Source organism: Schistocerca cancellata, chromosome 2 (assembly GCF_023864275.1).
Source record: "Schistocerca cancellata isolate TAMUIC-IGC-003103 chromosome 2, iqSchCanc2.1, whole genome shotgun sequence".
NCBI lineage: Eukaryota > Metazoa > Arthropoda > Insecta > Orthoptera > Acrididae > Schistocerca > Schistocerca cancellata.
Genome location: NC_064627.1, coordinates 531103232 through 531128208, shown reverse-complemented (window position 1 = coordinate 531128208; position 24977 = coordinate 531103232). Strand labels below are relative to the sequence as shown.

The 24977-nt window shown below is 39.2% G+C and overlaps 1 protein-coding gene across 1 annotated transcript in view; it reads left to right on the top strand.

The window, feature by feature from the left end:
• Positions 1-12436: 12436 nt before the first annotated feature.
• The window catches only part of LOC126162081 (Down syndrome cell adhesion molecule-like protein Dscam2), a 131342-nt gene continuing 118801 nt past the window's right edge, over positions 12437-24977 (top strand). Inside the window, exon 1 of the mRNA XM_049918355.1 lies at positions 12437-12650. Coding sequence (XP_049774312.1) covers positions 12460-12650 — 191 coding nt within the window. The 5' untranslated portion in view covers positions 12437-12459. The remainder of the gene's footprint in view (positions 12651-24977) is intronic.

Here is a 24977-nt window from a genome sequence, read left to right as displayed (position 1 = left end):
AAGTAACTTCTCAGCAATAGAAACTGGCAGCTAAAAATTGCTGGGTGTGTACATAGGTTAAAATATGTGGAGGAAAAACCACATTACTTTGTACATGGAGAAGTTAGTAGCAGCTTATATCTCCTTAGCCAGCTCTCAAAGATAGTTCTTAGCCAAAGATTAAACATAGCTTACTATGGAACAATTTACCCTTTTCGTAACTACAATATTGAATTGTGGGGCTGTGCAGCTGATGTCCACGTAAAAAGAAAATTGCTGTTAGAGAATCAAGCAGTAACATTTGTACATGGCATAGACTGTACAGAATCATGTTATGAAGTGTTTGCACAGCACAAATACTTAACAATATATTCTTCATATTATTTTTAAATCATATTTTGTATGAGTCAACCAATGAAAATATCAAGTGCAGTGATGTATATTATCACAACATCAGAACAAGATATAACTACTTTCAGAAAAGAAAAATTACACATTGAAGCCCATACATCAGTGGTTTCACTTGATTCAACAAACCACCAAATTATCTAAGGACATGTAAGGGAATTGATTTAAACCAAAATTAAAATCTTTTCTGATAAAAAAGTGTTTATATTCATTCAGTAAATTGTAAGACACTAGTTACACTAAAAACCAGTAGCATATAAGCCATAAAGTAACATTCATAAAATAGATATAAAATGTATAAAATAGATATAAGATGAAACAATTGTAGTATGTAACATATTTTGTAAACATAATTATTGTGGTATTGTTATTTCCAATATTTGCAGAAGCCATCATTGTGCTTGCTCCACACAAACAAGATGTAAATAAGTAAATAAAAAATATGTGATAGATAGAAGACATAGGTGATGTGATGTTGTCACACAACAAGCGATATAGTGGATTTGCTTGACAAATTGAGTTTATCTCAATGTCAAAAAGAAAATTTATTGATGCTGACCATTGGTTATTTTTTCTATTTGAGCACAGCCTGCTGTAAATGCATTGTGTGTCCCCAAGCAAAGCGTTCATCAGGTCATAGACTGATTTGATCAGTGTTGTACTTGGTATTTTGCTATTGCGGATAGAATGCCCTTGCATTCCTCTGACATGAAAAACTACTGTACCAGCAAGCTATGAGGAGGACCCACAGAATCCAAACCTTAGGAAAGCTTTTTTTTCCAAATATAAAGCTGTATTATAGATGAAAGTCAGAAATCTATGAATGCCTTGAAACATCTGCATTATAGCCTCAGAAGAATAACAGTGTTGAATAAATCATTTGGATCTTGGATGCTGAACAAGGTAGAAAACTGAGAGTGGAGAGGGAAGTATAATTCCCTGTGGGTGCAATGCCTCCTATCTAGTTACCCTTTCTTTTGCAAAACCTTCACAGAATGTCCACCATCAATCAATGGTGCAAGGACCAACATATATGCAAGAGTTTACTAAAGCTGAGAGGCTCTGAAAAAAGGTCCATTATGGTGCCACAATTAGTGAGGAAGATTAATAAAAATTTGTACAAGGCCAGTATTCGATCTGGGTGTCCTGCTCATTAGGCAGATGCCCTAACCACGACTCCACACTGCCACAGTAGCTTTGCACAACTGCATGGATTGCCCTAGCATGCCTCCCTCCTAAATCCAAAATCTTGTTCACCCCTCAACACAATTGGTATTTCCCCTAAATTTGAAAAGCATTGCAGAGTCTCTCATTTGTTCTAAAATAGTACCTCAGCATTGAACGAATTGGGGAATCGTGCCTGAAACCCAGGCATAGGTGCTTTAGTCAAATTAATCTACCATATATCATTCTAGAGACTGTTTTGAGTCTCAAGTCTTGAATCTGAGATTTGAAAAACGTATCTGGAACCATAGAGTTTCACTTAATTAACTCACCTTTGCCTGGGTTTCAGGCAGGATCCCCCATTTTGTTCAGTGCTGATGCTGAGGTATTACTCCTCTGCAGTTGGAGAGCATCGGAAATGCTGTTTGAGTGTAGGGGGAATATCAAGTGTGCTGAAGTATGAATGGGATTTTGGACTGAGGAGGGAGGCATGGTAGCATAGTCTGTGCAGTTGTGCAAAGTCACTATGTCAGGGTGTCTGCCCCCGGTAGATGAGTGGTCAGCACGACAAAATGTCAGTCCTAAGAGCCTGGGTTCAATTCCCGACTGGGTCGGGACTGGGTGTTGTGTTGTCCTAATAATCATCACTTCAACTCCATCAATGTGCAAGTCGACGAAGTGGCATGAAATCGAAAGACTTGCACCCAGCGGACGGTCTACCTGACGGAAGGCCCTAGTCACATGACATTTTTATTTACTTTGTCAGTGGGATGGAGTGGTTAGCACATCTACCTAGTGTGCAGGAGACCTGGGTTCAGATCCTGGCCTTGGTACAGATTTTCATTTTTGCTTCAATCTAAATACAATCATAGATGTTTGAGATTTGAGAAGGTCTGTGGAACTGTATAGTTCCATTTGAATGAGGGAATACAGTGTAAGAAAGTTTATTATGATGTCACAAAACTTAGGAAGGTGCCAAAAGCAATAATTTACATGGAATTTGCCTAGTACCGTTTATCTATAGTGATGAGCTGATACTATAGGGGGACCCTAACCAGAATTGTGCAAAGGAATCATAAATGGATTGAAAAGTTCATGAATTATGTGAAGAAAATAAATGAAAATGTTTGAGAACTCTAAATAATTAAAGTAAAAACAGAGAAAACATGAGGCAGAAAATCATACCATTAACACATTTTTTAGAGACTTACCAGTGGAATTTGCTTGTAATGTAATATCTGACTTTTCCAAGCTTACAAGAGATAGTGTTAACTGCTGCAGCTTAGACATATATAGAAACAGTAACACAACCTAGGGAAAGGACAACTATTTTAATTATGAGTAGGTCTGCTGTTCATTTAGGCAAGAGGTACCAAAACAGAAGAAATTCAACAGTGTAATTGTTGTGGAAGATTTAGTCACAATAAGTGTGAGTGCAGAATTAGACATTCCCAGGCAAAATGGAACCACCACAAATCTGTGCATAGGAACAGTTACAAGATAGGTATCATCATAGGATATTTAAAACAGATGATTTGTATCTCCTTAATGTAAATTATGTAACCATAGGAAGCAGAATAAACTCAGTTAGTCCAGAATTAATGGATTTCGTAATAATTGGAAGTAGTTTTCAAAACTCTTTCCAGAAAGTGAGAAACTGGTTAAGTTGCCCTCTTTTATATGATGGAGCAGTCCCACATGACAAGGAATATCAAATAAACTGCGTAGACTGCTTAGTTGTTTTCAGCAGGAAACCAGGAAAATATTCTGTCTCATTATTATAAGTAAATTGCCAATAAACATGTTAGCCATTGTAGAATCCTGGCCATAAAAGGAGTAGCTGGACAAGGTGCTGTGCTTTATGTCATGGATCATATTATATGCCACATTACACAAGAACGTGCAAGTACTTGGATCTCTCTTACAAACATATGAATGGAGCTGGGACCTATCGTTTCTGTTATTATGTGCAGAATTCAGACTGTTAGTTACACTTATCATCCCATGCTAAGACCATTGCACAAGAGAGTACATTTTCTGGGTATCCCACAGACACAGTTCTGCTGCAGTGTGGATAACAGGTGCATCACAGTGTATGAATGAAATGGCCCAGCCACTGAAACATACTCCAAAGTTGAAGTGGACAAAACTTCTCTACTGTACAGAAATTCACCATCAAAGTCTGGTGACATATGGGCCAACTGCAATGTCACCGCCAGCCACAGGGGAACTGTGCCAACAGTTGTCCAAGGCTACACAGACATAATGCTAATCATGGAGGAAGGCCATTGACATTGACCATAGGTGACAACGTCTGTGTAGTCAAGGAACTAATACACACAGTCAGATTTTCCAGTGACAAGCAATGGTTACTGAATGGCTCCTTGACCAAGGATCAGATTTCTGTCATCAAGGAACTGGACAACTGGTGGAATGCTCCAAGTTTTGGAAAGTGTCACCTTGTCCTTTTGAAAGTTTCATATTTACTACATGTACCACTCAGGGCAAAACTGACCAGCTCCTTAGCTACTACAAGTCACAGTTGAGTGTTGCGTTCTAAATGTTCTGAAGGAACTGCTATCCTGCTTTTGGCTGTATTTTATCATCAGAGGTTTGTGGTTGATTTCTTGAAGATTGTGATTGTGCACCTGCTGTAGAAAAGGATAAAATTCCGAGGACAATGGAATGCAAGGAAGCACTAACACAGGTTAAGAACTTATTTATGACTATCCAAAGTATTATAAACTATTTTTTCAGTTACACAGTGCCTGTAATTGTACCTTGGGTTGTGTTTTAAGTCTGGAAATAGATCAACAAAACATTTGATCACTTATTCCAGTGGGCAATAGAACAGAGATTAGCAGAATTACACAATTCCAAGAAAGAAATGCTATATTTCACATATGAAGTGTGCCGCTTTTGAAACTAAGTGAAATGGTGACATTTCCAAGTGTCCCTTAACAATGCTGTTTACCCACCATGTCTCACTCAAATGGCTGCTTGGCATGTAAGATCTCTCATGTGTACTATTTAGGTGGATGCTGCATTTCAGTCAATTTTTATTGTGGCATAACACCAATTCAAGAGAAAAAGACATGTTTGATGCTTCAAATTTGTGTACTTGTCTGTAGTAAACTGCTCATCACCTGCCACAAACAGATCAGTTGTGATAAAACTTGTAATAATGTAAGAACACTGTTGAAGGTCACAAACTGTTACTGATATACCATGAAAAATAGTTCACCATTATTGCTATTAGTCTTATTTCTCTATTGTCATACAAGTGTACTGGCCTGGCATAGTAAGCTTCAACACAACAACTCATTTACAAAGTATACACACTGAGATTTCAGTGTAAGAATGGCAAAATGCACAGGGCTCAAAACCAGAATGTCAGCAGTTTCAGTCGAAAGTGCAATTTTTCAATGACAAAGGTGTTTTCCACGCACAAACTTGAGGAAGCTAACATATTGTGATGCAATACACATAGTTTATGATACAGTTTTATGACTTACTGTCAGTACTATGTGGAAAGGAAGTCAGTGTGCCACCCACCACATAGTAGCCACCTACTAATGGTGGAAACATGCTAAGCTAGATTATCACTTAGAGACTGTGTACTATGTGCACAACAGGCAGATCTTTGTCGTAGTGAGCACTGTTGCCAGAGACCATTCTCCCTTTCCAGATGATAAGGGTAGACATTTACTCTCTGTCTATCCCAACACCTGGAAATTAGTATTGCATCCTTACTGGTATTAACATTTCTATTGCTATTTGGTAATATAGTTATCCAAGATCAGTATGTCAAAACCATGGCACACAAAAATAGTGTCACATTGGCTGCTTAAGTTCAGCAAGCCACACATAGTCTTCACCAACCAGGGCAACGCAACAATTTCATGTCCAATTAACAACCCTGTTGTGTCTGTTCAGTAAATCAGTCATCAATCCGAAGATTGTTTTGAACATTACACTGCTTTACTGGGCATGATTCTGTTGTAGATGGTATGCTTTTGCCTTCCTCTGACCTTTGAACTGACTTATCCAGCTAGTTACAGGGGAAACTAGAGTTTAGCATGGATTCTGAACCATGGAGCAATTCAGCATCTTTCACATCAAATTTATGAACATACAAAAGTTACAAGTGCATGCCCTGCTATAAATGGATGTACAAAAAAGTATGTAAGACAGTGGGTAAAATACTGTGTTACTATATGAATACCCAACATAATAACTGGGATGAGCTCTACCATATGTGGTGGTCACATGCATTTAGAGGTTTATGAGAATACAAGACTTTTTTCACATGTGACATCTTGATTCAAAGGGCTGCTCTCCCCCTTCAAATTAGATAAGCCAGAAACACTTTAGGATTAAAGGAAACTACTCACCGAGAAGTAGAAGTGTCCAGCTGTTGACAGGCACACACAAAAGGAGGAAAACCTCCTAGCTTTTGCAGTTATTCTTTGATTAGCTAGAGTAGAATACATAAACACACACACACACACACACACATACACATACACACACACACACCGCACACATACATACACATGCCTGTGCCCCTAAGTCGTGCAGCCTAGCCAGCACCATGTAGTGGCATAGGAATGTGTATGCATATATGTGGCAACATATTTGTGTTTGTGTATATTACTCTAGCTCATCAAAGGATAATTCTGAAAGCTACTAAGTTTTCCCTCTTTTGTGTGTGCCTATCAACAACTCAACATTTCTGCTTTTTGGTTAGTGGCCTCCTAATGCTAAAGTTCTTACATTCTACAAGAACTCTCCTACACATTTGCAGGTCTGTGAAAAGTTTAAAGATGATTCAGAGTCTGATGATAAAAGCTAATTCTAAAGTCTTGGAATGACAGGGAGCTATAGTGAACAACAAAGCAACACTATTTAAATTCTACACTGATCTGTGGGTTCTTTTGATTAATCCATGTACGCCCAAAGGGGGGAGAAAAAGTTATGAAGTACAAAGGACTACACCAGATCACCGGTAAGACATCTCTGCTAAATGTCAAATTTATGATTGCCTACTTGATGTGAAACAAATCCAAGCCTGTAAGAGAGTACCCAAAGTGTTGAAGCTGCTGTCTCGAGCAGAAGTGAAAGTCAGCATGATGAAGCCTGCATCTAGGCCAAAAACAACTAAGTAGCCCTGCTTCTTTTGCAGTTATGTATACCATTCCATGTCCATGATGCTCACAAGGTGTTCACCGGAAATTTAGTACATGTTTAGCCACAGAGCAATGGTAGTGCCTTAGTCATTCCCTATACTGTGTCTCAATGTGTTTGGGTCTCTATATGGATGTGTTGATTGGAGTGAGTGAGTACTTACATCACATAAGCAGTGGTAAGTTGAAACCAAACAGTTTTTCTGGGTTGTTATATGTTTTCTCATTTTTGTTTAAAAGGAAACCTGTTTGCCAAGTTTCCAGTTTGTTTTGAACTTAAGAATTGTTTTACACAATTACTTCATCAATTAGACCCCTTACTGTAAAATATGATGTACCTGAAATAATGTACAAGTTGTATGTGAACTGTTTGCTGACTGAAGGAATGAATCAAAGTTCTTATTAAGTTACTTGTAGAATGTGTGTACCTAGTACTTCTGACTCATTGGCTGAACCACAATACCCGAAAGCAAATGTCACTTGATGACTTTCAGATGGAAAAGGTCATACATTTTGTACTGTTTTGTTTTCCAGACATGTATCAAGTCAATTTCTGTGTCAAGGTGCCATCTCAATTTCTTTTCATCTGATGAATAAATTATGCATAACTGGTGCTAGGAAGCTGAGAAATAACAGTAACCCCAACTTTTTTGTGACATATGAAAATGATGCAGTGATAGTGAAGTAATGTCACTGTAATGCCACATCCTGGAACAGAAATGGAAGACATTTCAGTGGCTCAAACTATATTATGCAATACCTGTATCAAATCATGCCATTATAAATAGTACTGAAGAGGTACTAAGTTTGAATATACCGTCAACATTAAAATAATGCTTAATTCTGCTTGAATGATTTTTTTTTCCTGACATCAGTTACACATCCTGATAATAAAAAGATGAAAGTGACTGGTTTTGAAAATTTTACTGCTTTTTATAAGTTTATTGTTATTATTGTTTATACTATGTCAGAATGTTTCAAATGCTTTTCCACGTATTGTGAAACAGCTTCTCTAAGCTATCTTTCTCACCCTTTTCCTCAAGCCAATATTCAGTCTGCTCATCATTGTTTGACTATGTCAGAATGTTTCAAATGCTTTTCCACGTATTGTGAAACAGCTTCTCTAAGCTATCTTTCTCACCCTTTTCCTCAAGCCAATATTCAATCTGCTCATCGTTGTTTGACTTATTTAGCCTGTAAAAGTCACTTATTGCATAAAAGCAATATACAAGTGACATATTAGTTAATCATGAAATAATCAATTGTTGACAATATAATGTAACTGGATAGATAAAAAATCTAGCACCAAATGGCAGCAGGAGAATACACACATAAAAGAAGGTTATACTTATGCAAGCTTTCAGAGCCAGTGCCTCCTTCTTCCAGCAGAAGGGCTGAAGGCGAAGAAAAAGGGACGAAGGTGAAGGACTGAAGAGGTTTAGGGAGTGGGGTAAATTTCAGAAAAATCACCCTTACCATCTGCTAAGTCTCCCCAGTCCCTTGGTTCTGGGTGACTCTTCTGAAATCTACCCCATTTCATGAACCTCTCCAGTCCTTTTGTTTCAACCCTCTTCCTTTCCCATCAACCCTTCTGCCAGAAGAAGGAGCCACTGACTCCAAAAGCTTGCATAAGTATAACCTTCTTTTATGTATGTGTTCTCCTGCTGCTGCTTAGTGAGTAGTTTTTTTTATCTGTCCAGTTATACTATATTAGTTAATCAGAAATAAAAAAACTGCAGGCAGATGGTCATACACTTCATTTACTGTGAAAAATAAGTTTTTGTACTTCTGTAGTTGGCTGCACATATAACATGTATTACCTGTCTCTGTCACACAGTTCTGAGTGAAATACAGAACTTCAGCTGAATGATGTGGAGCACTATACAATTAATATTATGAAATTCGTCATATCAGTGTGGCTGTTTGAACAATGAGAAAAAATGAAATACTTGTATGTATAGGTGTCAGTAATTAATCCATGAAAGTGCTCTTAGTTCATTATTCATCACTCTTTACCTGCCTTTGTTTGTACAATTTTTAAACTTGCTACTTTAAAGCTCAAAGTTTCCTTTTGCTCTGTTTCAGTGCCTGGTGCCCCAGATGATATAAAAGCACTGGTGATGGACTCCAGAACTCTCCTCATCTCTTGGCGGCCACCCAGATTTCCTAATGGTGTGATTATCAACTATAAAGTCTACATACAGTCCCTGGATGGTGCTAGCTTGGTTAGTTATTCTGACAGGTTTTTATTGTTGATGTAAAAATGCATTTGAAAATAGAAATTGTCATTTACAAAGCTCCTAGTACTGATGAAGCCATCTGATCGCATCATATAAAATTTTTATTTCCGAATCCACCACCACCTAACCCCCCCCCCCCCCCCCCCCACCCAAACTCACAAATCATTCTCAAGGCAGATTGTGAATGGTATTAATGAGGCAATCACATCTAAACCTGCTGATCTCCAGAACATCATGCATGTTCCATGGACATAAATGTTGTAATCCTTGTGTAGAGCAAAAAAATGAACAATATTGCTCTGTAACATTGACATACTTGAGATATGCACCCACTGCTGTGTTAGTGTAGATTTAAATGTTATTGTCTGGTTAACCTCACTGATAATTTGGCGTGAGTATTGTCGGTGTTTCTGTTCCAAAAATAGCAATAATGAGTCATATAATTACTTGGCTAAATTGCAGGCAACCTTTATAAGCATGATGATGATTCAGGAGTGTAGGCAGTCATCATTTTGTACAACACATAACATTATTTTCTGGGCACCTTCCAGACATTAATGGGTGAGCCATTGAATACTGATTGTGGCTGTCCACATCACACAAAATATTAGTGTGCTGTATGCACTTTGTGACATAATTGTAAATGTAATACCAGCCATACTGCCAGTAGGCAATGCCCTTGATGCTCAAAATTCAAATATCAGATGTCCTAATGGGATGTGCCCTGCCATGACCCTCTGTGTATGCTGTCATCTTTGCTGAGAGGAAATTGTGGAAATAATGGTATCTATGTGCTACCTAGTTGATAGCCACTGTCCTGGCCCTAGGTGCACATAACTCTGGAGAGTTACTGAATAATTCAGTATTAGTGCTGGAGAATACTGTGACTTTGTCGGACTGAGGAGCACTCTATACAAACTGTTCTCTCAGTGCACGCACACACTATCAGTGCACTCACGGTAGGTATTACATGCCATTGTATAGAGAACAGAGTCCACTTTACATTAGGAATATAGACATGCCCATGTGCAAGACAAATGTTGATGGGCAGGAATAACAAAGTCCAAATCAGTGTCCAGAAAACAGGCAAATATTGCAAAGTTGTTGTAAATAAGTACAGCAGAGAGAATCAGTGAGCTGAGACAAGTGAGGCCAAGGTGGGCCACAGCAGTTCTTAAATCTGCTGCTGTTTTTAGCCATATAAACTGGTTTTGGTGGAGGTATACTTCTGTGCCACATCAAGGGACATGACTTTAAGGGACATCTGCATAATTGTGTTGATTGCTGCAACCACTTAAACTTGGAATTTCCAGAGCATACTGCCTATTTTGAATGAGACATTTCCAACAAAATGAAGAAAAGCTCTGAATTTTGCTGGTGTTCGATCCTCCTTACCTGATTCCTGGTTTTTCTTCTTTGTCTTCTTCTTCTTCTCCTTCTTTTAACTTATAATGCCCTGTTGATCGGCTAGCTGGAGTATGAATTTTCCTTGAAGAGTGCTTTTCGATGGGTGAGCTCAGAGTAAAAAAATTGTGTGTGCCAAATGTGCAAGTATCCTAAGTGCATTCATGTTTTGTGAGAGTTGAAGGACACTTGAAGACTGTAATTTTAAACCCATGTGAGCAGGCTTATTGTAAACTGAATAACCTATTCTGTCTAACCAGAACATCCAATAACAATTGGCGACTAACCATCTTTTTGCCTGTTTCCGTGGCGTACTACCTATTCCTATGAATTAATTTATTAACCAGGCTGGTGACCATTAGTTGAATAATGCACAGAACACATTATTTCCATGATTTGCTCTCAACATAAATGACAGAGTACAATGATGGACATACTGAGCAGCAACTCTACGTACAGCTGAATTTTGCATTTCTGCCATCAAGGGCATGCCTGCTGTCAATGTGGTCTGTCTTGTAGTTACAGTCTACATCTGTATCTTCACCAATACTCCACAAGCCACCTGAGGGTGTGTGGCAAGGGTACTTCTGGTACCACTATCTGACCCCCTCCCCTGTTCCACTTAAGAATGGTATGTTGGAAGAATGACTGTCAGTAACCTTGGTATTAGCTCTAATTTCACACATTTTTTCATTGTGGTCATTTTGTGAGACACATGTGGTAGGAAGTAATATGTTGTCCAATTCTTCTCAGTAAGTACCCTCTCAAAATTTCAGAAGTCATGTCAGTCTTTGGCTGCTCACATGAAGATGCCTTACAGTTGCCCAGCAGAAATAAATTCCTTCTTAGAAAACAACAACCAGCTGCACTCCCAAAACTTCATCAAGCATTTAATATATCAGAATAATTGTAATATTCACTTTATAACCATTTCATACAGTGTAAGCAGTGCACACTGCAGATAAATAGTTGGTTTTTGAAAACAAGGAAATAGAGACACATTTTATTACATACTGTTTTTTCCCTGAATACCTCTGACTAAAATGAAAGAAACATATATTAATAATAGCAAAATAAGAATTATCATTTGTTGCACATGTAGTGATCATTTGCTGACCGCATAACTGATTTGAGGAAAGTGATCCTAAGGAAAATTTAGAAAAGCCTTTAAAATGAAGTGCAATAATTCCTAACAATTACTATGTTCAATCACTATTACACAAATTAAGACACAAGTTGTGAATTGAAGAATTAAGACTAAAGTGGAGTACCCAGCTAGGTCGTCAATTCTGATCCTTGCCATTTTGCTTGTGCTTCACTATTTACCTTGAGTTAAGAATGAAGTTTCTGTCCCTCAGTAATACTACACCTTTCCAAAATTTTGTTTTTCCTTTTAGTATCAAAGTAAATACTCACTGACTTCTAAAGCTTGAGGCTGAAACTGTTTATTTTTGTGATTTTAATTAATTCTGACTTATATAACCAGTATATTTTATGTTAATGCTGAGTGCAAAATATTTTATTGCCATGAAAATTCTGTGAATCATACATTTTATTGCTCATAATACAAATACAAATACTTGAAATGAAAATACATGTAAAAGAAAGTATTAACTGTAATGGTAATTCTTAACAGCAGCAGATTATAACTTTGGTCGCAAGGAAAACTTCCCTTACAATCTAACTAGACTGCATTTATGAAATAGAATTCTGTACAAATTATAGTATGTCAGGGTGTATCTCATTCTGAGTGGAGGTCCAATATGAAGTAAGTGTACAATAAAATGGTTTATTGACTAGATAATTATTTATCCATCTCAGGGATTATCATTCTATTTTGATATGTTCTTCAATCATTGTAGCATTCTGCATAATTTATTTTAAAATCTTGAGTGTAGAAATTGTGATCGGCGTACTTGCTTTGGTGCTGTGAAGACTTGTGATATTGTAAATTTTTAATTATATTCAGAGAAATACAATGTGAAAATAAATCTCTACAGCCAATGGAGCAGTTTGAAGTGCCACCAAGTCAGACACATTACACTTTATCACATCTGTCACCACAACGGCGCTATGAAATGAAAGTTTCAGTGGCAACAGCTGCAGGTGAAGGTGTGCCAAGCACAAGTGTTGTCCAAGCACCATCAACACACACACCTGCAAGAATTGCATCATTTGGCCATAAAATGAAGGTTGCACGTGGGGAGGAACTACAGTTACCCTGCATTGCTGTTGGTCAGCCTCCTCCACGCCGAGAGTGGTTTCATGGGTAGGTCTCTACAAATAAAGTTTTAAGCTATGTCATGTTGTTCATAATTACTTTCATTATGAAAAAAGAATCTTCAAAATATGACTACCCTATGAATAAGCAAACTTGATAAATTCATAGCCTGAAGTTTCAAAACAAGCTTCTAGGTACGTTATTACTTGTGATTGTGACAAAGAAGTCACATTCATTCCTCAAAAGCTGATTACTCTTTAAATAAGCAGACTCCATAAATCTATCAACTGAAGTTTCAGCACAAGTTTTTAGGTACTTACAATGTCTTACCTCCAGTTTATTAAAAAAAATATCTTAATTATGCTTACCTTGGGAAGAACATGTTAACAAAGTTTATGAGGAGATGTCACAGATTTCTTATCTCCTGCCAATACTGAGAATACAGTTAGTAGCAGTTATCTCTGTATAACATATTTGAGGCCCTCCCAGTCACATATTTCAAATAGGTTACTCATTTTGGCACAATCTTCCTTTGTCACCAACATTACACAAATCCAAAACTAAATTGTCTGTACAGTAGGGCAAGACTAGTCCTAGGTCATTCTCCTGTTACCAAGTCCAGAGTATTAACAGTTTACAGTATTTATGTTTACGTCTCTGTTATCTGCATCAGAAACAGTGTAACACAATTCATGTGCAGGGAGGAAATTCACCAGCACATCACCAGAAATACTGCAAATTTTGACATCCAAGACACAGTCTAGGAAAAATTGGAAAATATTTTAGAGATGATTCCTTCAGAATCTTTAATGCATTAAGCTTCTCTATGCTGTCAAATCCACTTAAAATTTTAAGAATGAAGACCAAATAAAAGGTCAAATTTGATGATGACATGCTTAAGCATGCAAGCATAAGGATCTCAATGATACAGTCATGACCTAATTAAATTGTCAGACAATGTGATTGATTGATGACAAGTTTCTGGGTTCCTGCATGACTAGTTCCCTTCTTACACAACTATACTAGTTTTCTTATTTACTGTATTTTACGGACTATAAGAGAGACATTTTTCTTCAAAAAAATTAGCTTCAAAAGTCAGGTGCATCTTATACTCAAAATGTTCAGTGTTTGATTTAAAATTCCCACCAGTCTTAAAAATGGCTATATATTTAATGCCACGGGTAACTTATCTTTATCTGGCAACAAAGGATTCAACTGGCAGCAGCAGTGCATCAATGCGATCAGTAAAGGTGGCAGGGATTCAGAGGCTTGCTAACACTCTCCTTCCGGCCCCACCATCACAATCCCAGAACACTGTCTAGTGCAAGGGTCTATTTACATTTTAAGTTACCGCATTGTAATCATATCAGTGATATGTATCTTGTTGCATGATATTTTCTGGGTAACAAATAAAAAGAATTTTTTCAATACATACATATATATACAGTACTATATGACCTTCTGGTCACTGATATTTGTTGACAGTGTAGCTGGCACAGAAGACTCTTTGCCACCTTTGACTACTTTGCCCATTAGGAATCCAAGTACATCTTCAACTCTCTTGGAATGGCATGGAGATCAGGTGGAATACCTCATGCAAGTAATAAAACACACAAAGCAGAACTTGTCCCCTAATAAATGTTCTTACATAATAATTAAAGCTTTATATTCTGAATGATTATTCTGGATAACAAAATTGCAAATAATTCTACTAATAAATCTTGTTCATTTATGTTCAAGTTTAGTACAAGACTTCACTTGCACTCAACAAAATTATTTATTTTCAAACTTTGGCCACAAGAATATGGAAAATCTTGTACCCTCAAAACCTGCCATTGCTTAGAAATTAACAAGTGTTTGATTAGTAAGTAGTTTCTACCTATAATAAACCAATGGGAAAATAACTTAAATTGAATTTCTTGAATAAAAACAGTCTAGGTAATGTTTTTTATTCAAGAAGTTAACAAATTCATATGTTCACTGTATCACCACAAAACATGGAATGGGATGAATTTTTCAATCTTAATTATTCACACTACAACTGCTGGACTATAGTCGTAATTTTTCTGAGTATTCATTACTTCTACTTGTATAATCCTCTTTTTTAGTATGTATGTTAAACATACAACTACATATATATCAATTTGTATGTCCATCTACCATCATTTGTTGAGATTAGATAGCAAGTATGTAATTAATAAAATAGAACAGATTCCTTGTTCATCCCATGACATATGGCAATTCCATATACGGTAATATTTGATAATATACTGTTCAAATTCATCATTGTGCACAACTAATGAAAATATGTCTTTTAAATCTTATTATGGTACAGAGTAACACCCAATAGTTACCAACCAATGTTTACACTCTGGAGTCAGAAACCCTCTTGGGCTTGCTATAACAAGTGAAGTTTTATAGAATGAATAGACTGAATATAAAGAAAGGTTCACACAATGAAACAATTGCATGTGGATAGAGTGAGGATAGAACTGTAGCCCAATAGAGGGAGAAAGAAAAGAAAAGGAAGAACTAGGAGTACACTGACTGAAGAAGGACAGAAGACAGACTCCAAAGAATGGTAACCTTCCTACCCCTCACCCCACACCACCCTAATGGGAGCGGTTTTTCACTGGTGGGCTGGAAAAGGTGGTATCCATCAACTCTGCAGAATGGACACCATCAGCTTCATCACACCAGGGACCAAAAAGTGGTCCCTATTCCTACTACGGAATGCCAACAGAAAGTATAGTGTGGTTACTTAGTTAGATTTCTGGAGAGAAGTGAGAGCATAGTAAAACTTGAGACTATTGCACTAAATTGTACACCTGCTTATTCAAAGGTTTCAGAGACAATTGGTCAGTTCTGTATAGTGTGAATGGATTGGACTTAACAACTAAGCACAGGCAGCCTTGCCAAACAAAAACTCACACAACCCATACCATATCATACCATACCATGCCATACCATACCTTACCCAAAAAATGCAAGGTATAATGCCTTTCCCCACTATAATTATTCGAGATACGTCTATGTACATTCCCATAAAAAGATACAAATCTTCCCCCAACATTCGAGAAAGAGTGAAACAGTCCCTTCTAAATCACAAAATTTTACAAACTTCGAAATTATACAAATCTTTTTCCCTTATAGTAACTCACTAATAGGTCTACTTTAATATTCAATATTATGCAACCATTTAGGACAAGATTTCTATAGATCAGAGACCATAGAAAGGTTAAAGTTTTATCCACTCACAATTCTTACAATCACTTTGATATTCCATGTAACTTAGGTCTGACTAAATACATCTTTAGTACTCTTCACGCTAGGAGATTCAAATATTCTCTACATCAAGGAGAGCCTCTTTCTCAAATTTTGCTCTCTCCATTTATACTTCAATCTATAACTGATCAATTCCTTTTGGGTTCACATGCCCTTTCACACCAGACTTTAAAATCAATTCAGTTTGTTTACTCCCCAACACAACACAAAAAAACGTTTGAAAATTGCTTCCAAACATTCACATTAACACCTTTAATACTGTAAGCACACAACTCGTGCCACTTGTTTTTCAGAGGCTCCTTTCAAAAGCTATTGCTACTTCATAGCCCCGCAGTTGTACTGACATCACAGATTGTCCCTTGCTTATGGCTATCTTTCTTCCAAATCTTTCCCAGTCTATGGACTTGGCTAAATAGTGAATACAATCTCTATTGATTAACAAATTTCTGAGGTTATACCGTCTACTAATTACACTAGACAACTTTGAGACCATTGTATTGTTATTGTCTTTCTCTTATTCACTGATGAATGGTTTTAAGTCTTTAATACTGTACATAACTTTATCCTTTCCTGTCTTTGGGTCAGTTAAAATTATTGTTTATGGGTGCATCATGTTATTAAGAATGGCCCCCTCATATAAAGGGTGGAATTTGCTTATAACTATTTCACATTTTTTTTTATTCTTTTTGTGACTCGTAACTAAAACCAAACTGCCCACCTTTTCATCTATGGGTCTAAATTTCTCCCATTTCTTTTTCCTTTTCTCAGCCTTTCTCATAAGCAAATCATCCACATTATTGCTCTGTGAGTCCTGTATACCAACATCCTACAGTGGCCATTCAACCCACTTTAGGAGGGTTTCTCCTTCTATTTGTTTTCCTGCTGTTTCCATTGGGGAAACCTTTGTAGCTGAATGTGTCAACTCATTTAGTACCTTTTAAAATTCTCTCACCATATCTGACCTCTTTGAATATCTACCTATGCAATACAACACCAACCACAACAGAACCATCAACAAACCCCCCTCATAGCCAACAAACCTAGCCTAGCCACCCTACTCAATCTCCCCATCCCAGCACATACCCCACACAGACCAAATCTCAACTATAACCACAGTCAAATGCCACATATCACCAGTCCCAATTCAGTCCTAAACCTCTCATCCAGATCCCTCTCTCCTCCAGAGACATCTGTTCTATCAAAAGGCTTAACCTTTAGCCCCACACCTAAATTCAACCACACTGCCCTGGTTAAAGATCTCCTCTCATTCACCCGGAACCTCAACTGGAAATATCACTTCACTACCCAAACACAGCCCCCAAATACTAGACCCAGTGTTGAACCCTGTCTAGAACAGTTCCAACTGCCTTCTCAAAGGGATCCTCCTCCCCTCCCCCAAAACCATTCCTTGCAGACATTTCAGGAATTCCTCACTTCCAGTGTTGCCTCCCAGTCCTTCTTGAAGAACATCCCGACAACCACCAACATCACCCCAGCTGAATCCCGTGCCATTAAGGAGCTGAAAATAGACCGCTCTATTGTCATCCTCCTGGCGGATAAAGGCTCCACAACTGTCGTACTTGACCGTGTGGAGTATGTGGCAGAAGGACTGCGTCAACTCTCCGACACCTCAACCTACAAAGCTGTTACCCAGGACCCCATTCCCTCCATCCAGACTGAGCTGCAAAAAATCCTAAAAATCCAAGGTCCCTCACAAGGCCTCACAACGGCTTCCATAGACTTACTCACTCCACCTGAGCCACGTACCCCTACCTTCTACCTATTACCCAAAATCCACAATGAGAACCATCCTGGCCGTCAAATTGTGGCAGTCTTCAAAGCCCCAACTGAACATATCTCAGCTCTGGTAGACCAGCACCTACAACCTATCACCTGCAGACTCCCATCCTACATCAAAGACACAAACCACTTCCTTAAACACCTCAAATCCATTCCCACTCCTCTCCCACCTGAAACCTTTCTTGTCACCATAGATGCTACATCCCTTTACACAAACATCCCATATACCCATGGTCTCTCTGTTCTTGAGCACTACCTCTCCCAACGCCCACCCGAAGATCTCCCAAAAACCTCGTTCCTTATCACACTTACAAACTTCATCCTCACCCATAATTACTTCACTTTTGAAGGCCAGATCTACAAACAAATCAGGGGAACGGCCATGGGAACCAGGATGGCTCCGTCCTATGCCAACCTCTTCATGGGCCGCATGGAGGAGGCTTTCCTGAAGAACCAACAGCTGCTTCCCCTGGCCTGGTATAGGTTTATAGATGACATCTTTGTGGTCTGGACTCATGGTGAAGAAACACTCCTTCATTTCCTCCATAACCTCAACTCCTTTTCGAATCTGAATTTCACCTGGTTCTTCTCCAAAACCCAAGCCACCTTCCTGGATGTTGACCTTCATCTTGTTGAAGCTCACATCCACACCTCTGTCCATATCAAGCCCAAAAACACACAACAGTACCTTCACTTTGATAGCTGCCATCCTTTCCACATCAAACGCTCCCTTCCCTACAGCCTAGGTATTCGTGGCAAACGTATCTGCTCCAGTGACGAATCCCTCAACAATTACACCAATAACCTGACCAGTGCTTTCCTCTCCCGCAACTATCCTGCAGACCTTGTCCACAAACAGATTTCCCGAGCAATACATTCCTCCCCATCCAACAACAATGTTCCTACCCCCAGACAACACAGAAGCATCCCCCTTGTCACCCAATATTATCCTGGCCTCGAAAACATCAACAAATTACTCCGCCAGGGATATGACTTTCTCAAGTCAACCCCTGAAATGAGATCATCCCTTGACAAAATGCTCCCCACACCACCCAGAGTTGCCTTTCGTCGCCCCCCCTAACCTCCGTAACATCCTTGTTAAACCCTACAATATTCCCAGACTACCTTCTCTACCCAGCGGTTCCTACCACTGGAACTGCGGAGATGGGAACTTGCACTCCAACACATCCTTTCATCCCGCCATCCCCTGGACTGAACCTACGTTAAACAACCTCACTCCCATTCACTCTTCAGTCTTCTCCTCTTTCCCTTTCCTCTTTAGCCATTCACGCATCTTTTCATCCTACATAGTTGTGTTTATCTTTATACTATATACCTCTTTACTTCTGTATGCATCCTCTTTATTTTCCTTTCCCTGTTGCTTCATAACCTGGGTTGTGAGTAACTGAATCTCCTTTCCCTTCTTCCCTTTCTTTCCCCTCTCTCCTCCCCGATGAAGGAACATTTGTTCCGAAAGCTAGGAATGTAAATTTTCGGTTCTGTTTTATGTGTATCTATCGGCTGTACTGAGCTGAGGTAAGTACTGGCCAGCCCCTCTATCTCTTTGTTAGTACCTATGCAATACATCTGACAAAGCCTGCCAAATTCACACATGATCCTTTCTGCTGTGTTACTTTGTGGGTGAAATTAATATATGGTTCACACTTTCCCACACCAAAAATTTTTCAAACTGCCTGGCTGAAAACTGAGTTCCATTATCTGACAGCAAATTTTTTTGGTTTACCCACATTTTTGAAATGGTCTCTTAATTTCGTTATAACATTTTGTGGTGTTGCCAGTGAACTTGATTTGAAAGTGATTCATTTTATTGGTAACAGTACAATATTTTTGTTAGTAACTAGTTTTGTAATGGAAAAAAAACAAAAGGTACTCATATGATGTGTGCTATAAACTGAAAGTAACAGCATATACAGAAGAACATGGAACAGAGCCTCTGAGCGGAATTTTGGCCCTGCAACAACAGTAAAAATCATTCATGATTGAAAAAAAAATGAGGAAGACTAAATTTTCAAATAGAGGACTGCATGTAAAATGGCCAAAACTAGTAGATGATGTAATGAAATGGATTCAAAGACATCATCAAGATGGCATTGGAATTAATACAAAAGTGATTCAAATACATACTCATAAGCTTGCACTACAGTGGAACTTAGCAGACTTTAAGGGTGATGTTGGTTGGTGTAACAGGTTTACAATGTCTCATGGACTTAGCATGTGAACCAAAACCAAAATATCTCAGAAAATGCCACAAGAGTGTGAAGATAAAATATTATATTTCTATTGCTTTATTATTTTACATCGAAAGACAACCAGCATGGACCTAAGCCAAGTAGCATATGTGGATTGGACTCCTCTGATGTTTGATGTGCCGAGTAACAGAACTGTTCCCATGAAAAGTACTAAAACAGTAATTACAAAAACATGTGGACATGAAAACATGCAGTACATTGTTGTTCTTTCATATTGTGCTGATGGTACTAAACTTCATCCAATGATCATTTTCAAGCACAAAATGATGTCAAAACTTTCTGAAATACTGCCAAGTGTTGTTGTTCATATATACACTCCTGGAAATGGAAAAAAGAACACATTGACACCGTTGTGTCAGACCCACCATACTTGCTCCGGACACTGCGAGAGGGCTGTACAAGCAATGATCACACGCACGGCACAGCGGACACACCAGGAACCGCAGTGTTGGCCATCGAATGGTGCTAGCTGCACAGCATTTGTGCACCGCCGCTGTCAGTGTCAGCCAGTTTGCCGTGGCATACGGAGCTCCAGCGCAGTCTTTAACACTGGTAGCATGTCGCGACAGCGTGGACGTGAACCGTATGTGCAGTTGACGTACTTTGAGCGAGGGCGTATAGTGGGCATGCGGGAGGCCAGGTGGACGTACCGCCGAATTGCTCAACACGTGGGGTGTGAGGTCTCCACAGTACATCGATGTTGTCGCCAGTGGTCGGCGGAAGGTGCACGTGCCCGTCGACCTGGGACCGGACCTCAGCGACGCACGGATGCACGCCAAGACCGTAGGATCCTACGCAGTGCCGTAGGGCACTGCACCGCCACTTCCCAGCAAATTAGGGACACTGTTGCTCCTGGGGTATCGGCGAGGACCATTCGCAACCGTCTCCATGAAGCTGGGCTACGGTCCCGCACACCGTTAGGCCGTCTTCCGCTCACGCCCCAACACCGTGCAGCCCGCCTCCAGTGGTGTCGCGACAGGCATGAATGGAGGGACGAATGGAGACATGTCGTCTTCAGCGATGAGAGTCGCTTCTGCCTTGGTGCCAATGATGGTCGTATGCGTGTTTGGCGCCGTGCAGGTGAGCGCCACAATCAGGACTGAATACGACCGAGGCACACAAGGCCAACACCCGGCATCATGGTGTGGGGAGCGATTTCCTACACTGGCCGTACACCACTGGTGATCATCGAGCGGACACTGAATAGTGCACAGTACATCCAAACCATCATCGAACCCATCGTTCTACCATTCCTAGACCAGCAAGGGAACTTGCTGTTCCAACAGGACAATGCACGTCCGCATGTATCCCGTGCCACCCAACGTGCTCTAGAAGGTGTAAGTCAACTACCCTGGCCAGCAAGATCTCCGGATCTGTCCCCCATTGAGCATGTTTGGGACTGGATGAAGCATCGTCTCACGCGGTCTGCACGTCCAGCACGAACGCTGGTCCAACTGAGGCGCCAGGTGGAAATGGCATGGCAAGCCGTTCCACAGGACTACATCCAGCATCTCTATGATCGTCTCCATGGGAGAATAGCAGCCTGCATTGCTGCGAAAGGTGGATATACACTGTACTAGTGCTGACATTGTGCATGCTCTGTTGCCTGTGTCTATGTGCCTGTGGTTCTGTCAGTGTGACCATGTGATGTATCTGACCCCAGGAATGTGTCAATAAAGTTTCCCCTTCCTGGGGCAATGAATTCACGGTGTTCTTATTTCAATTTCCAGGAGTGTATGACAAGGGCTGGATGGACAGGACTGGCATGAAATTAGAGACTAACAGAGTGTGGGAGAAAAGGATAGGTGCTTTATTGAAGAAGAGTTCACTTATTGTGCTGGATCAGGTTAGCAGTGATTTGAAAAATTCTGTGAAAGAGAAACTGAAACAAGGAAATGCTGCTGTTATTCTGGAAGGACTTACTTCACAATTGCAACATCTTGATGTCTCATTAAATAAACCATTTAATGTGTATATGAGAGAGGAATGGAATAAGCGGATGATGGGTGAAACCCTACATGAATTCACACTTAAGGGTGCTATAAAATGACCTAAAATCAAATAAGTGTGACAGTGGATAAAACAGTTGTGGTTTAGAATGGGAGAAGACATTATTGTTACCGTATTTACTCGAATCTAAGCCGCACTCGAATCTAAGCCACACCTGAAAAATGAGACTCGAAATAAAGGAAAAAAAAATTTCCCGAATCTAAGCCGCACCTGAAATTTGAGACTCAAAATTCAAGGGGAGAGAGAAGTTTTAGGCCGCACCTCCAAATCAAAATGAAGTTGGTTCATTGTAATATGAGACACAATTTAGGTCGAATGAATGACGATACAGCTACAGTAGTTTGGTTCGAGTCATAAGCTTAGCAGCTAAGCTTTACCACGTAGCCATTGCTATGCGGCAGGTGCTCCATCCGTATTTATATGGGTACCCTTCCTTTTTCACGTGCTTCGTCTGGTTTGAATCGATTGCTTATTTTGCTTTGATCTGATAAGTGCCGTTCTCTTTGTTATAGGTGTTTGCGTCACTCTTAAGCTGAAAATGCATTACTGCACTGTGTCATGCATTGTTTGTCGCATTCTGATAGTGCGTGTTTGCGGCCTGTCACGGCTCGCGGCATGGCTTGCTTTTGTGCGCGCTACCGCCACGTACAATTTAAAAAAAAAAAAAAAAGAAAGAAAGAAAATCGTCTCATTAGCGAAACAATGGCAAGAGACATTACTTACACTGCTGCTTTCTTTGATACTGATCAACAAGAATCAAATAATAGACTGCGTATGATAGAACATGTTCTGAACGAGAGTTTAGCGAAAATTTTTCTCCGTTTGAAAATCTTTGCGGCCGCTTCTTTATTACATCAAATTCTGCACAGAAATTAGAGTCATCTTAGATTTAAAAATCTCGTCACTTGCCGTGCTTCATTTCTGACTGTATCGCTATTAGGCATAAGAATAATACGAATATAAACATGACACGATACGTATATTCTTTCGCGTTTGCTGTTGTCTCACTCTAGTTTCGTAGTTTATTTGGCAGACAGGATTTAAATGAGATAGCAGCAAACATGAAAGAATATACGGCAAAATGTTTATATTCGTATTATTCATATGGTGAAGAGAATACTGTATGTGATTCAAATTTCATCACGTTCCTACTAGCAACCATCTCTTCTCACTGATAGGAAAAAATTCAGAACGTAGAGTTGGCCATATTGACAAACATCCCAAACAGTCTTGCCAGTCAGATTTTCGTAGTACTACATTCGAAGATGAACAATATGGAATTTGAATTTACTTCGTTGGATAATGTATGAAAATGCAGTGGTCGAAACTCGCGGCGGAGAAAAAAGCTCGTCTTCCACTTTTTTAAAAAAAATTATTTACTGACGCAGAGGTTTTGGCGCCAGTATTTATCTTTGTGCCTACAAAGCACGCCTGCGTAGCGCTACATATATTCAACGGCAGAAGTTAGATGTGGCGGCACGTACCAACATTTTTCATAGCTTCCGCTTGCTTTGCACTCGATTCTAAGCCGCAGGCTGTTTTTTGGATTACGAAAACCGGAAAAATAGCGCGGCTTAGATTCGAGTAAATACGGTAAACATTTCTAGAAGTGCAGCATAAGTAATGCTCCTGATGGCAGTGAAGACTGTCTTATCTTCAATTTATCATTAAATTGAACTAGAACATTCTTAGGATTATTATTAATCCCATCAATGTTTTGACTTACACCATCACGGATTAATATTATTTGAAATAAACTAAACTTATATTTGAAGAGGACAATTATGACAACAAAGGGGAAGAAGAAGAAGAAGTATGTTCAGATGGTGATTTTCAGTGATTCTGAAGGCCAGTTCAGTTTTATAAACTAAGAATTTTTTTTTTGAGTCTGTTTTTACAATCTGATAACAAAAATGGTAAAAATGTTATTTCTTAAAAAAACATGCTTAAAAAATAAGATGCATCTTGTAGTGCGTAGCATCTTGTAGACTGTGGAATATGCTAGGTGTTTGGGCAGTGGTGTCATTTGTGCTCTCTGCTTGGAAACTGACCAGAATGTGAGCTGTTGGTGGTGTTGGAGAAAATAGGGTTGGAGCACCAGTAGTAGCGCCATTTCCAGCCAGTATTTTAGAAAGTTTTTCCAGACTGTAACTTGAATATTAGAGTCCTCCTCAAAGACCCTTCAGATAATTCGCAGCTGGAAGATATTGCACCCAGGATGTTATGACTAAAGTGTCTAAATAGATGTCAGAATCTGATGAAACTCTCAAGATAACTACACAAAAAGAACCAAATGCAAGAAGGGTTGTAATCCACTGTTGAAATGAAATTGATAAATGTATTTGTCTTTCTGTTTCAAATGAGCTGCATATTGTACTTGTCAAGATAACAGGAGGTATCCATAGATCACCTGTGTGTGTGTGTGTGTGTGTGTGTGTGTGTGTCTACAACAAAAATAATCAATCTTAATAACTTTTTGACAATACAATGTAATTGGATAGCTAAAAATATCTACTCACCAAGCATCAACAGGAACACACACAAACACACACACACACACACACACACTTACAAAAAAGGTATAACTTGTGCAAGCTTTCAGAGCCACTGGCCCCTTCCTCTGGTAGAAGAGATGAGGGGGAAAGAAGAAGGGTGAAGAAAAAGAACTGGAGAGGTTTAGGAAAAGGGGTACAGTTCAGAAAAGTCATCTAGAACCCCAGGTCAGGGGAGACTTCCTGAACAGTATGAGAAGGAAAGACTGATTGTTGGGATGAGATTTGAAAGCCTGAGAGCTTAAGGGCAGAAGTCAGAATAATATGAGAGACTGAGATTGCTGCTAAAACATCATGCATGGCTTAATAAGAGTGAAAAGCTAAGTGCATTGCAGATAACAGATGTGGTAGGGGGGATGACGAAAAATAGGCAGATCAGAAAATGAAAGATGTAGAAAACTAAAATGGAGTGAAGAAAGGTGGTTTTAATCAGGCTTGCAGAAGAAATCCCAGGTGAA